General features: G+C 42.1%; 1 protein-coding gene across 1 annotated transcript in view; it reads right to left on the reverse strand.

The window, feature by feature from the left end:
- The window catches only part of ablim2 (actin binding LIM protein family, member 2), a 105,820-nt gene extending 93,225 nt beyond the window's left edge, over positions 1–12,595 (reverse strand). The window contains exon 1 of the mRNA XM_053685207.1: positions 11,926–12,595. Coding sequence (XP_053541182.1) covers positions 11,926–11,935 — 10 coding nt within the window. The 5' untranslated portion in view covers positions 11,936–12,595. The remainder of the gene's footprint in view (positions 1–11,925) is intronic.
- Between the last annotated feature and the right edge of the window lie 740 nt (positions 12,596–13,335).

A 13,335-nucleotide genomic window follows, 5' to 3' on the forward strand; every position in this document is an offset into this window, starting at 1 on the left:
AGCAGTAAGCGGATAAAGAACAACGCTGCGCCGAACGATGTTTAATAAATGAATAAACTCCCAAAGAGTGGAACTGCAAAATTTGCTTAAATAATCGCACTCTTTCATAACGCAGGCCCTGAGCGACGACACAACGACGAAGTTGGAAACGTTCCAAACTTGTTAAAGGACTACGAACAATGCCCACTTCCACAACAAACTGTAACGCACCACCCCATGACCTGCAGCCAGAATGTGGATGGGTACACACCCTGTACGAAGTTGTCTCGATTCACATCTCTAGACACGGGTTATAGGTTTCTGCGTTATGGTATAAATGATAGACATTAAAATAAACATGATGGCTCATAAATATTTGCTAAATTCTTGCAATAAAGACTGGTAAGGTTGCAAACCCATCGGATATTCCTTTGCACAGATAGCGGGTGTAATTACTTCAGAATTTCAGCCGGTTCCTTGCCTTCCCTTGCCTTGGAGAACTGCTTTTTCTTAGCGTGTTCAATACTTTTTTCCCCGTGTCATTCCGCTTTATTACACGTGACTTAATTTACAGACTTTAATGTTGGAGAATTCTTTATATTTCCGGATCTCTTGAGTTAATACTGACGTCTGGTGAAAATTTCATGCGAATAGCCTCATTGGAAATATATTTACTGCAAAAAAAACGTTGATGCATCCAATACTTATTTCCCCCACTGTGTGTGTGTGTATATATGTATATATATATATATATATATATACACATAAATTAATCTATATACAGAAACAGTCAAGTATAGTTAAGTTAAAACTTTAAATTAAGGTAAAGTTAAGTTAAGAATCAAGTGCAACAGACATAAAATAAACATAATAGCTCATTAATATTAGCTAAATTGTTGCATTAAATACTGGTAAGGTTACAGTCTTTTCTGTTAAACACATTCATTTCAGCATGAACATACAGAGTTAAAAAATTCAATGACTAATAATACGCTAGGCAGTATATATATATATATATATATATATATATATATATATATATATATATATACATGCACACATACATATCACGTAGACCTTAAAACATCAAGACAATGTCTGTACTGTCGCCTATTTTCTCATTATTCCTGTCGCCAATTAAAATAGAGAATGTTAAAAAGTCTGCATTGCGCAACAAATATTTCAATATTGAAATAGTGGCGTGTGAACAGGGTGAGCAAGTTTTTAACAAAGAACTTCATTTACCTCTGTAATAAAAGGCTGTGTGAACGGCAGCCCTGTTCAAAAACTTTCATATAGTGCAGCCGACTTAACGATCCATAAACATCCATAAAATTAAACACCGTGATTCACTTTACGTAACATTCGAGACTTACTGTAGGAGATTCTGTTTACTTGGCTTTTTTTTTTTTTAATCACACAATTCGTTTGACATACAGTGCAACATCAGATGATGGACACACGATATGGGACGGCTAGGTATACGGTATGCAGGTGTAAGTGAGTGGCCATGAAGTTCGCGGGACTCACATGTGGATGCCCATCCACCCATTCCTGTACCGCTTATCCTACACAGGCACACCCATGTCTTTGGACCGGGGAGGAAACCGGAGTACCCGGAGGAAACCCCCAAAGCACAGGGAGAACATGCAAACTCCACGCACATAGGGCGGAGCCGGGATTCAAACCCCCGACCCCGGAGGTGTGAGGCAAACGTGCTAACCACTAACTAACTAATAACTAACTAATAACTAACTAACTTCAAATTAATGGGTGAACTGATGGATGGATGGATGGATGAGTAAAGTTCAGCATTATCTGTAAGAGGCTGAACAGTAGTGTGTAGTGCACTCATTGGGATGAGTCTGAGCCTGCCACGATTAAGTTAATCCCGTTAACTCGTCCTTTTGAAGTTGCTTTACATCTCATTCGCTACACTGTATGTCCCCTAAGGACTCTACACACACACACACACACACTTCTTCTCAGATGATGAGGTTCTCTCTTGTATATGAGGCTTCTATAGAATATGTCTCGACATGCATTGTGCCGTCTCGGTGTACACACATCTGTACTGAGGTGATCTTGTGCTACAATAAATACATTCATATATATATATATATATACACAGTATATTAGCCCTGTGATGCCTTGGCATTCCAGCCAGGGTGTATTCCCAGTCTAGGGGTGTATTCCAGGTCCAGGGTGTATTCCTAATCCAGAGTGTATTCCCAGTCCAAGGTGTATACCCAATCCAGAGTGTATTCCTAATCCAAGGTATATTCCCAGTCCAGGGTGTATTCCCGAGTCACACCCAGTGTTCCCGGGATAGACTCCAGATCCAGGATAAAGCGTTTACTGGAAATGACTAAACAAATGAAAATACACTGCCCAATATTTCACTGACAATCAACGGACAATGCTACTATTTTACTTTTCAGCTCTTACACTAACGCAACTCTGTGTTCACGCTAACAAGCGACAAAGAGACAGGCGGCCATTTTCAATTCCATTTTCCGAGCGCAACAAATCGAAAGTGCGACACGTGAGGTGAGATTTTCTCGACCTTACGCGTATTAGGTCAAACGACAAATCCAAACAATTGGCTAGAACGATTCCTCGGTACAATCGCATGGCGCGTGTGTATATGTAAATATTTTTTACATTCCCCCTTACACGAAGCTACATTTCCTGTCTGATGTGCAAAAATGGAATAAAAAAAACTTATCCTGTCATATACAACCTCTCATTAAATGTGTCTAGAGACATTACGTAGAAGAATAAAGCTTGGAAGGACGTAGAAGAGATCACTGGTGTCTCTTCTAGAGAGTGTTTGTAGTTAGTTAGCTAGTTAGTTAGCTTGCACCGCTAATGGCTAATACAAAGCCTGGCACGGAAACATGGTAAGCAATTTTCACACGGATTAGTGAAAGCGTTATTTTATTTGCGTTCAACTATATAGAAGAAGATTTACACACATATAGGCATATATATATATATATACACACACACACTGTATGTTGGTGCCTCTGGTCAATGTACGCAACTAGTAGTGTTAGCTGGCTCTGCTAATCTGCTAGCAAAGCTAATACAAATCCTGCCTCATAATGAACATCAAACATGCCATTTTCACACTGATGTCACTTTATTAAAATATTTGAATACATTTTAACCAAACCTAAACTGTAGTATATAAAGTGTAGTAGTGTAATGTAAATCATATGAAGTTAACACTTGTGTCATACACTTGTGTGTCATGTAATGATGTTTTTTTAATCAATTTGAAATGTGAATGTATTGTACAACTACACTATAAAAAAAATTCTTCTCTTTCCCAGTCATGAGGAAACAATTAATGCTAATGACTTTATGTTTGTATTATTACCGGGAAGGCATTTTGAAACCGTTGTAAATGCAGCGAAACAACGCAAAACCACACAACAGGTTTTTATAACATAATACACTTCCGTCAGTCTCTTTCATCTCTGATGCTCACATAGCAAACCTCAGCACTCTCTCTCTCTCTCTTTCCCTCTCTCACACACACAAACACACACTTTTAGTCAGTTCAGCAGATTCGCTCCACACAGTTCCAGAATTTTTGCCACTCAATGAAAATGAGTACGAATGAACATAGAGATATTACAAACATGATATTTCTGAGCTTAAATATACTAGGATTTTGTGTTGTTTCATTTGAACGTTTTTTAGCATAAGGTGCCAATGTCTAAGCAAAGTACTGGTTTTTAAATTATTGGCACCCCACATTTAATAACATTAATTGCTGAAGTCTTTCGCGAATGTCGTATAATTTCTTCGTCAATATTCGTATTAATAACCGTTAGAAAGCGCTTAACCAGTGATCCAACTGCTGTTCTAAACGATATAATCTTTACAACACACCAATGTTCCAATCTCAGTGCTGTAACAGGAAAATAATCAATGACGAGGTGTGGAGCATGATGTAGTGGAGTTACTGTTACCAACCCGAATCTACCAACCCGAATATTATGAAATAATATTTCCCTATAACGGCACATCTGAAAGTGTCTCATTCCTCTTACACCATACACGTTTTTGTTTATTAAAGAATGACATGATATCCAAATTGTTGTCCAATGCTCTGACAGATTGTCCCACTTTTCTGAGCTTCAAAATGGCTCGCTTTTCTCCCGTAGACAGCTCTCTGGTGTTCATGTTGGTTTATCCTTTTTAACAACAAATGCAGTCTTCACAGGCGAAACCCAGGGCTCGAACCAAGAGTAGACGTTCAGAGCTATTCATTCTTTTTTTAAAAATCGATTTAACAGCGCACACCTGGGCAGCAAGAAACACCTATCAGTCACACGTTCCAATATTTTTGATCACGTGGGGGGAAAAAATAGGTGTGTTCGAGCAGAAGGTGCCACGTTCTCAGTTGTTTAACACGTCTAGATGTAAATGTGAGGGAACGAAAGCCGACATTCTGTTCTCTCGTCTCATGTTCATCTTCTCATCCCGAACCGAAACGCCTTCAACGTGTAGCGAGAACGCACCAACAACGTCTGACCAATCAGAATCCAGAATTCAACAGAGCTGTGGTTTAATTACAAACAGAGGAAAATCGAACTATTAAATAAAATATGATGAGCATCTACAAACATTTATATGATAAATAAATACACACGGCTAATCACAATCATCTCAAATAACTGCGATTAGGTGATTATGTATTCATCGTGACGGGCCTTAATATAATATAAATTATAATTAAAATTACTTTATCATCATGAATGCAGCTTTAATGGCAAGCGTGAGCCGTACTTTTTGATGGAGACGGACGCTAAAATCCATATCAGTTATAAATAAATCAGAAACTGTCTAACTCAGAACGCCGTCTCATGACTTCAGGACTCCGGCATGACTTTACACAGAGAGGACGGAAAAAAACTGGAGGAATGCCGACTCCCACCCCCATCACCAGAAGGCATGGAGATGCTAAAAACAAACAAACCAACAAACAATGACAAAGCTGTCCTGTCCTCGCTGTAAATATAGCGCTGAGCACACAAACAGCAAATACCGAACACTCATCAAACCGATCAGTGAAAAAAATGTAAAACCCCGGCTCTGACATGCGCCTGCCTGGCACGAACACGCTACATTCTGCTGAATTCCTGTCTCACTGAATCTGGGACAATGTGGTACTTTCTCCATTTGCTCACACACACACACACACACACATTCATCACATCCAATAGACTCATATCAGATTAACCCGTACAGATCATCTACACCAAACATTCAAAAGTGTAGACTGATATACATTCCTGATTTTCTCTGACGCTCATAAGGACTCTTCATAAGGACTCTGTTGTATTGGATAAAAGAAAGAGGCACATGTGATAAATATAGGCTGAGAAGGGCAAAGATGGATATTTATAGACTTTGAAAGAGACCTACATAAGGAAACAAATCGAATGGGAGTGTCTCAGAGATGGAGTTGTGCAGGAATAATCTACAGTAGGCTGGATTAGCGTATAAATAACTGACCAAAAAAAATGACATTACAGCAAAGAGCCAACTCTGTGTCATGGGCCACGCGTTTTTGTTAGTAAAGAGCCATATCTCTCTGGAGTTCTCGCCTGGTTTCATACTGAATCTAAGCAGGGTTGAGCCTGGACAGTATCTGGATGGGAGACCCCCTGGGGAAAACTAAGGTTGCTGTTGGAAGTAGTATTAGTGAGGCCAGCAGGGGGCGCTCACCCTGTGATCCGTGTGGGTCCCCTAGTGACGGGGACACTATACTGTAAAAACAGCACCGTCTTTCAAATGAGACTTTAAACCGAGGTCCTGACTCTCTGTGTTCACGAAAGATCCCAGGACAAAAAGAGTAGAGGTATAACCCCATGTCCTGGTGAAATTCCCCCATGGGCCCTTCTCTATCATGGCCCCCCCTAATAATAAGGGGCGGCTGTGGATCAGGTGGTAGAGCGGGTCGTCCACTAATCGTAGGGTTGGCGGTTCGATTCCCGGCCCACGTGACTCCACATGCTGAAGTGTCCTTGGGTGTGTGAGTGTGTGTGAATGGGTGAATGAAACACCGTGTACACAGTGACACAGAATTCATGTTTCCCTCAATTACTGAAAGTTCCCCAGGCCCTGAAGCAGTAAAGCATCCCCACACCATCACACTGCCTCCACCATGCTTGACCGTAGGTATGATGTTCTTCTTGTGGAATTCGGTGTTTGGTTTACACCAGATGTAACGGGACGCCTGTCTTCCAATCGGTTCCACTTTCAGCTCATCAGTCCACAGAAGATTCTCCCGAAAGGTTTGAGGATCATCAAGGTGTGTCTTGGTGAAATTCAGACGAGTCTTAATGTTCTTCTGGGTCAGCAGTGGTTTTCTCCTCACCTCTCTTCCATGGAGGACATTTTCCCCCAGCGTCTTTCTGATAGTGGAGTCATGAACAGTGGCCTTTATTGATGCAGGAGAGGCCTGTACGTCCTTTGATGTTGTCCTTGGCTCTTTTGGGACTTCCTGGATGAGTCGTCGCTGTGCTCTTGGAGGAGTTTTGGAAGGTCGGACACTTCTGGGAAGGTTCACTACTGTGCCGAGTTTTTCCATTCGGAGATGACGGCTCTCGCTGTGCTTCTTTGGAGTCCCAGAACCTTTGAAATATCTTTCTAACCCTTCCCAGACTGATGTCTTTCAATCACCTTCTTCCTCATCATTTCTGGAATTTCCTTCAACGTTAACGTAGTGTGTTACTCTGTAAGACCTTTTACCCAACTTCCTGCTGCTGAAAAAGTTCTATGTAAGTGTAGATGTGCTTGAACAGGGTTTGCAGTAATCAGGCCTGGTCGCGTCTAGTCCGGCTGAAAGCAGCTACAATGGGGGCAAATACTTTTTCACAGCAGCGTACTTGAACTAGTCGGCTTCGTCCGTTCATCGTGCCAATGATTAGACTGAAGAAGACAAGACCGAATAAATCCAATCTGCCTTTATGCGTGTGTGTGTGTGTGTGTGTGTTGCTCCACATCATTCTTATTATGCCCTCCGTGAGACCTCATGATATAATGCCTAGCTCAAATCTAATAATTTCGTTGTCTAGCTGTTGATAGATGTTAGATTAGATTTAACAGCTCCACCAGATCCACATCTAAGCCCTGTGCTGTCATATACACATTCTATCATGGCATTAGCTGTGTCTGTAAAGTGTATTACCACTGAGCCACACAAGTTCATGACTTTTATGGCTCTTTATTTCCTACTTCATTAAGCAGATAAACGAGTTATATAGCTGAGGATATCATGTCATCATGGTTTATCCTCGTGCTGTTGCTGCATGTCTATAAGCCCTGTAGCGGTCTGACTGACGATGTTGACTGGAAGCCGTTCTTTCATTCCTACTGCTAATCACAAACTCAAATAAAAGCCAAGACAAGAGAAATGTCACAGGCTAATGCAACATGTCAGAGCTAATTACTCTCTCTCTCTCTCTCTCTCTCTCTCTCTATCTATCTCTCTCTCCTAACCATCCACTTTATGCAGTTATCCAATCATCCAATCATGTCGCAGCAGCACAATGCATAAAAGCATGCAGATACAGGTCAAGAGGTACACGTCACCCAAACTGGACAGTTGAAAGGTTCGATGTGTTTCGGATTCTGAGATGCTTTTCCGCTCACCACGGTTGTAAAGAGTGATTAATATCACTCAATCCGAAACAATCTGGCCATTTTCCTCTGATCTCTCATATCAACGAGGCGTTTCTAACCCACAGAGCTGTCGCTCACGTCATGTTTTTCGCTTTTCGCTGAACTCTCGAGACCGCTGTGTGTGAAAACCCCAGGAGATCAGCGGTTTCTGAAATACTCAAACCCAACCCGTCTGGTACCAAAAAACCAAGTCACACTTTAGAGATCAGGCTTTGTCTTCATTCTGATGTTTGATGTGAACGCTCACTCAAGCTCCTGACCTGTATCTGCATGACGTTTTTGCATTATGCCGTTGCCACATGACTAGATAGCGACACGAATGTACAGGCGTTCATATTAAAGTGGACCCATATCGGATTCTGGTTCAATTCAAAAGACGCTGTGTGAAGAGAAGCTGAAGAGTTTTATGTTGAGCGTGGTCTCACGTCGGAAATGTAAACTCGAAGTAAATATCTTTAATATGAAGCGTTTACTGTTCGGGATGAACCAAAAATGGGAACGAATAGCGCAATTGTGCAGGCTTCGCTTTAAAAAACCTTATCTTGATCCAACTTTACACAGCTATCTTGTATTTTAGATGAGTTCCGGTCAGGTTTTAAATCTCTACACAGCATCGAATCTGCCCGGTTAAAGGTTACTAATGATGTTTTAATGTCACTTGACTCTGGAACTTGTGCTGTGTTGGTCTTATTGGATCTTAGCGCTACCTTTGATACTATCGACCACTGTATTCTTTTAAATCGCTTAGAGTCTGTGGTCGGTATCAAGGGTCTGGCTTTGCAGTGGTTTGCGTCTTATCTGAAAGATAAGACTTTCGAAAGTAGACATAAGGAATTTCTCTTCTTCTTCCACCCCCTTATCGTGTGGTGTTCCTCAGGGCTCCATATTGGGTCCTCTGTCGTTTTCCCTTTATATGCTTCCCCTGGGTCCTAGTTTTCATACATATGATATTTCCTTTCACTGCTATGATTATGAGGCCTAGTTAGGCCCTCTCTCTCTCTCTCTGTTAACAAATATGCCAAAACTCTTGGAGTGATCTGTGACTTACAAAGTACTTTCTGGTTCTGCTCCAAAGTACAACATTGATGTTCTTCACCGTTACTCTCCTACAAGCGTTGAGATCACTTAATCGACTTCTTTTATCCGTCCCCCGCTGTCACGATAAGACAAAGTGTGATCGAGCCTTTTCCGCAGTCGGTCCCAGACTTTGGAACGGTCTCCCTTTTCACCTGAGGTCCAAAGTTTACTCTTTGTGTTATAATGTTACTCAATGTGATGAATTTGAATGTTTTGTACAGCACTTTGGGTCACCTGCCGTTGTCTTTCAAAGTGCTTTATAAATAAATTTGACTCGACTCGACACATCCAATGTTCACGTCTTCTGACGGCGATGATGTCGGTGTTGATACACAGCCGAGGGTTTGGTCAGTACACACACACACACACACACACGGCCTGATTGCTGAATCGTCTCTCAGATAGTTAGACAGGGAATTACCAGCACTCCTGCACTACACAACATCTCACTGATCAATAAATCCATGCCACTGCTGGTGAAAACATTACAGACCTGCTACCTGAAGTTCACAGGCTTAACCCAAGACCACTAATCCACAAATCCACCACTGATCCGTAAACAGCAGTTCATTATTCTGGATTTAAGCTGCCGAGGTATGAACTGATGTCTCGTTTATATTTTGCCACATCAGATGTTGGAGGTGTTCCTACAGTACGTCCTCTATCCTCTGACCTGCTTTTCCTAAATTTAGGTAGTAAATGTACAGTTTACGAATCCCGATGATGTCACGGCCATGCGTAAAGAGCAAAATTGGCCGTGTGCTCTGAGTGGGAGGGGCATACTCTCTCTGCCCTGTTAATCATTAGCCAATCATAGGCATCTATGAGCTGATGTGTATGTGGAAGGAGGCAGATAGCACTTTTTCCTCTGAGTGTATTATTAGCGGTGGTCATTTTGATTCATCCCAGTGACTCGACTCTTTTGATCCCGTTCAGCAAAAAGATTCGTTCAGTGATCCTATCTCTTATACCTATGCTAAATTACAACAGTAGTTGGCACCAGTGAGTCTTTTTTTAGATATTATGAGTAAGTCAGGGGCTGCATCCGAATATCCCTATTGCTATACCGTATAGTAGGCAAAATGCAGTTCGTTAAAGGAGTCGTATGTCAGAATTCTCAGCATCCATAAAACAGTAGGCGAGAAATCCCCGGATGACGCACTGAGATTCCGTTAGTGTGGAACCAATGGACACTGCGCTATCCCATAAGGCAATAGGACTGGCGCGGAAGAGCTGTCAGAATCCAAAATCACATAAAGTCACATGACAATACCAACATGGCGGATATAGTACATCCGGATTGTATTCATGCTACACACTTGTACTGACCGGTTCGTACTGTGACGAGCAGTAGGTCCGGTAACAGTACGCGATTTCCAGCGCAGCCATTGTTCCAATCGCTCAATACGTTCGTTTATGAACAACAAGTTTTCAAGAGATAATATATTCAAATCGACGTGTCCAGTCCACAAAGAAAAAGTCTGGTGATTTTATTTCCAAGAAAAACATATCAGTCAGTGCAGGCTAGTTTTCAGAGAGCAGCAACAAATGAAGATACGGTTGTAATTTGAAGTAAATAAATAAATAAATAAATAAATAAAGTAGTTTTCAATGCCACCATAATTTTAAGGCAGCCCTCAGCCAGTTTGACACATCTGTGTATAGCGGATTATGCTACGGATACAACACAACAACAACAACAACACATAAGGCTTGTCTTAGTGCTACACACGCTTCAAATGCACTGCCCCGCCCTCTTTCTCTTTCTCTTCTTGTTGAAAGGGTGATGAACTGAACGAACGACAGGCATGTATCAGAGACCCGGCACGTCCTCGTTCCTTCACCTAGTCTGTTCGTTTCCTTCACGACCGACAAGTCCACTATTCACAAACTAGCTCCTTCAGTTTGTACTGAACCGCACGTCCCAGTACGTATAGAATCGGTACCGCACGATTTAGCATAGCCTTGGGCCAAGTGCAATAGCTGGACTGTTAATCATCTCTCGCTGAGCCCAGATTCTTCTCCATCAAATTTGAAATTTGGACAAAAATTTGGATTTATCATCAATCTTGCCTCAGGTGTTATCACTGTTGGATATCTAACACGAGAATAGGCTAGTTTGGCGTCGCTAGTCAAGTGGAGGAACAGCTAAGCTATCAGTGTATGGGTTTAGCTACTACAGTGCCATGCAGAGTACATTATCTGTCCTTCTGCTCTGCTCATGTCACGTTCACGTAAACTGGGACTCGTATAGACCTTGTTTTCCTGCTCAGCATCAGAGGAACTTCCTGTTTCAGTTTCAACCCTTTTACTGGTAATAATAATAATAATAATAACAATAATAATTGGCATATATCCATTTTCCCCCTCACACAAACTGACTGTGTTAGCTAGCGTTTGGCAGAATTGAGAACGCTCAGCCAATAAGAGACGAGTATTTCCACGTATGGTCCAGTAAACCCCGTCTGATTGGTCTCGCCTCCGAGTGGAGATTTACCCAGAGCTGAAGAAAACATCTTCAGGGCTACAGCCCCCAACGCCCATGCCAGGTTACGCCCAGGTTACGCCCCCGACTCGGGCAATCGGAGGACACCGCGGACCCCTGAGGAAACCCACGCAGACACGGAGAGAGCAAACTCCAGACAGACAGGAGCTCAGGATCGCAGCACGAAGACTATTATTATCATTTTACGCACTGCAATATCTGCAAAGCGGTTTCGAAACCATTGTCTGCAAGCGATGAATGATTACAGACACGTCGTAGTATCGGATCGGCTGCGTGCCACACGGTCGAAGATCTCGTGATACCTTCGACACTCTCCGAGAAGGGCATCATGAACGAGTCCATCGCTTTATCGTGACATCGGTATCGTTATGATCATATCGCCCTGCTCTACTCTAACATCCATACTGCTATAATCATACACTGGTGATGTATTGCGCAACCTGCAACACACACACACACACACACACACACACACACACTTCACAATAGGAAAACAAGCAGAGCAGCTGCTCTTAAAGGCAAATCTGCGTAACTGGCCTGTAAGGCAGAGATGACAGTTTACGCACACACACACACACACACACACACACACACACACACACTCAACATTTCAGTATTAAATGCATATTAATGAAAAGATCCAGCCCTGTAACACTCACCGGTGCTCATGGTGGTGCGCGGCTCCGTCTCCACTCCGGTTACACTGCTGCAGCCGAGCTGATCAGCTCAGAGAGCGCATCACACACACACACACACACACACACACACACACACACACACACACGCAAGGTCAATCCAAAAATGCACACGGATCAGAGCAATCCCAGTCGCGCTGGTGCGCTCCGGAGCAGTACAGGTCCTGCGGAACAGATGAGCGCAGTGAATGTCTGATGGGAGTGTGTGTGTGTGTGTGTGTGTGTGTTGTTGCGCTCTGCATGGGCGTGTGACAGCGCCGCTCTGAGCCTCTGCATCAGCAGCAATCACAGCTCATGAGCGCGCAAAGCCTCGTGGGAAACTGAGTACAAATATATGGAAGCTGTGTGGAAAGCCTTTCGGTGGCCAGTTTATTAGCAACACCCGACTCCAGGTAGATCCGATGCCCGGGAACAGAGAGCCGGAAGGAGGGAGAGCCGGGAATCCAGTAGGGACTGAAGGTTCATGAAGTGCTGAGCTTTAACTGATGTTTTGTCGCCCTCTAGAGCTGAAAGTGTCAAACAGCACGAGGGAGGGAGTGGAAATGCTAAGGAGGACACAGGGGGAAGGAAACTTCTAGTACATTCCCCTTGTAATGTTCACAACCATACAACAACACAACACCTTCTTCTTCTTCTTCTTCTTCTTCTTCTTCTTTTACTTCATCATCATCATCTTCTTCTTCTTTCATCTTTTACTTCTTCATCATCATCTTCTTCTTTCATCTTTTACTTGACCATCTTCTTTTTCTTCTTTCATCTTTTACTTCATCATCATCTTCTTCTTTTTCTTCTTCATCTTTTACTTCATCATCATCACCATCATCTTCTTTCATCTTTTACTTCATCATCATCTTCTTCTTCATCTTTTACTTCATGATCATCATCATCATCTTCTTCTTCTTTTTCTTCCTTCATCTTTTACTTCATCATCATTATCTTCTTCTTTCATCATTTACTTCATCATCATCATCTTCTTCTTCTTCTTCTTTCATCTTTTACTTCATCATCATCTTCTTTTTCTTCTTCTTTCATCTTTTACTTCATCATCGTCATCTTCTTCTTCTTCTACTTCTTCTTTCATCTTTTACATCATCACCATTATCCTCATCCTTCTTCCTTCTTTTTCTTCATCTTCTTCTTCCTTCTTCTACATCGTCTACTACTGCTACTCCATTGTTTTTCTTCCTCTTCAACTTTTACTTTGTCTTTTTCTTTTCCATCATCGCCTTTATCTTTTCCCTCTTTAGTTTTGATATGTCTTCTTCATTATTCCCATCACCTTCTTCTTCTTCTTCTTCTTCTTCTTCTTCTTCAAATTGCACATACCCGAGAGATATAAACAATCAAATATAACATTGAAAGCTAATGTTCTGA

Source organism: Ictalurus punctatus, chromosome 13 (genome assembly GCF_001660625.3).
Source record: "Ictalurus punctatus breed USDA103 chromosome 13, Coco_2.0, whole genome shotgun sequence".
Taxonomy (NCBI): domain Eukaryota; kingdom Metazoa; phylum Chordata; class Actinopteri; order Siluriformes; family Ictaluridae; genus Ictalurus; species Ictalurus punctatus.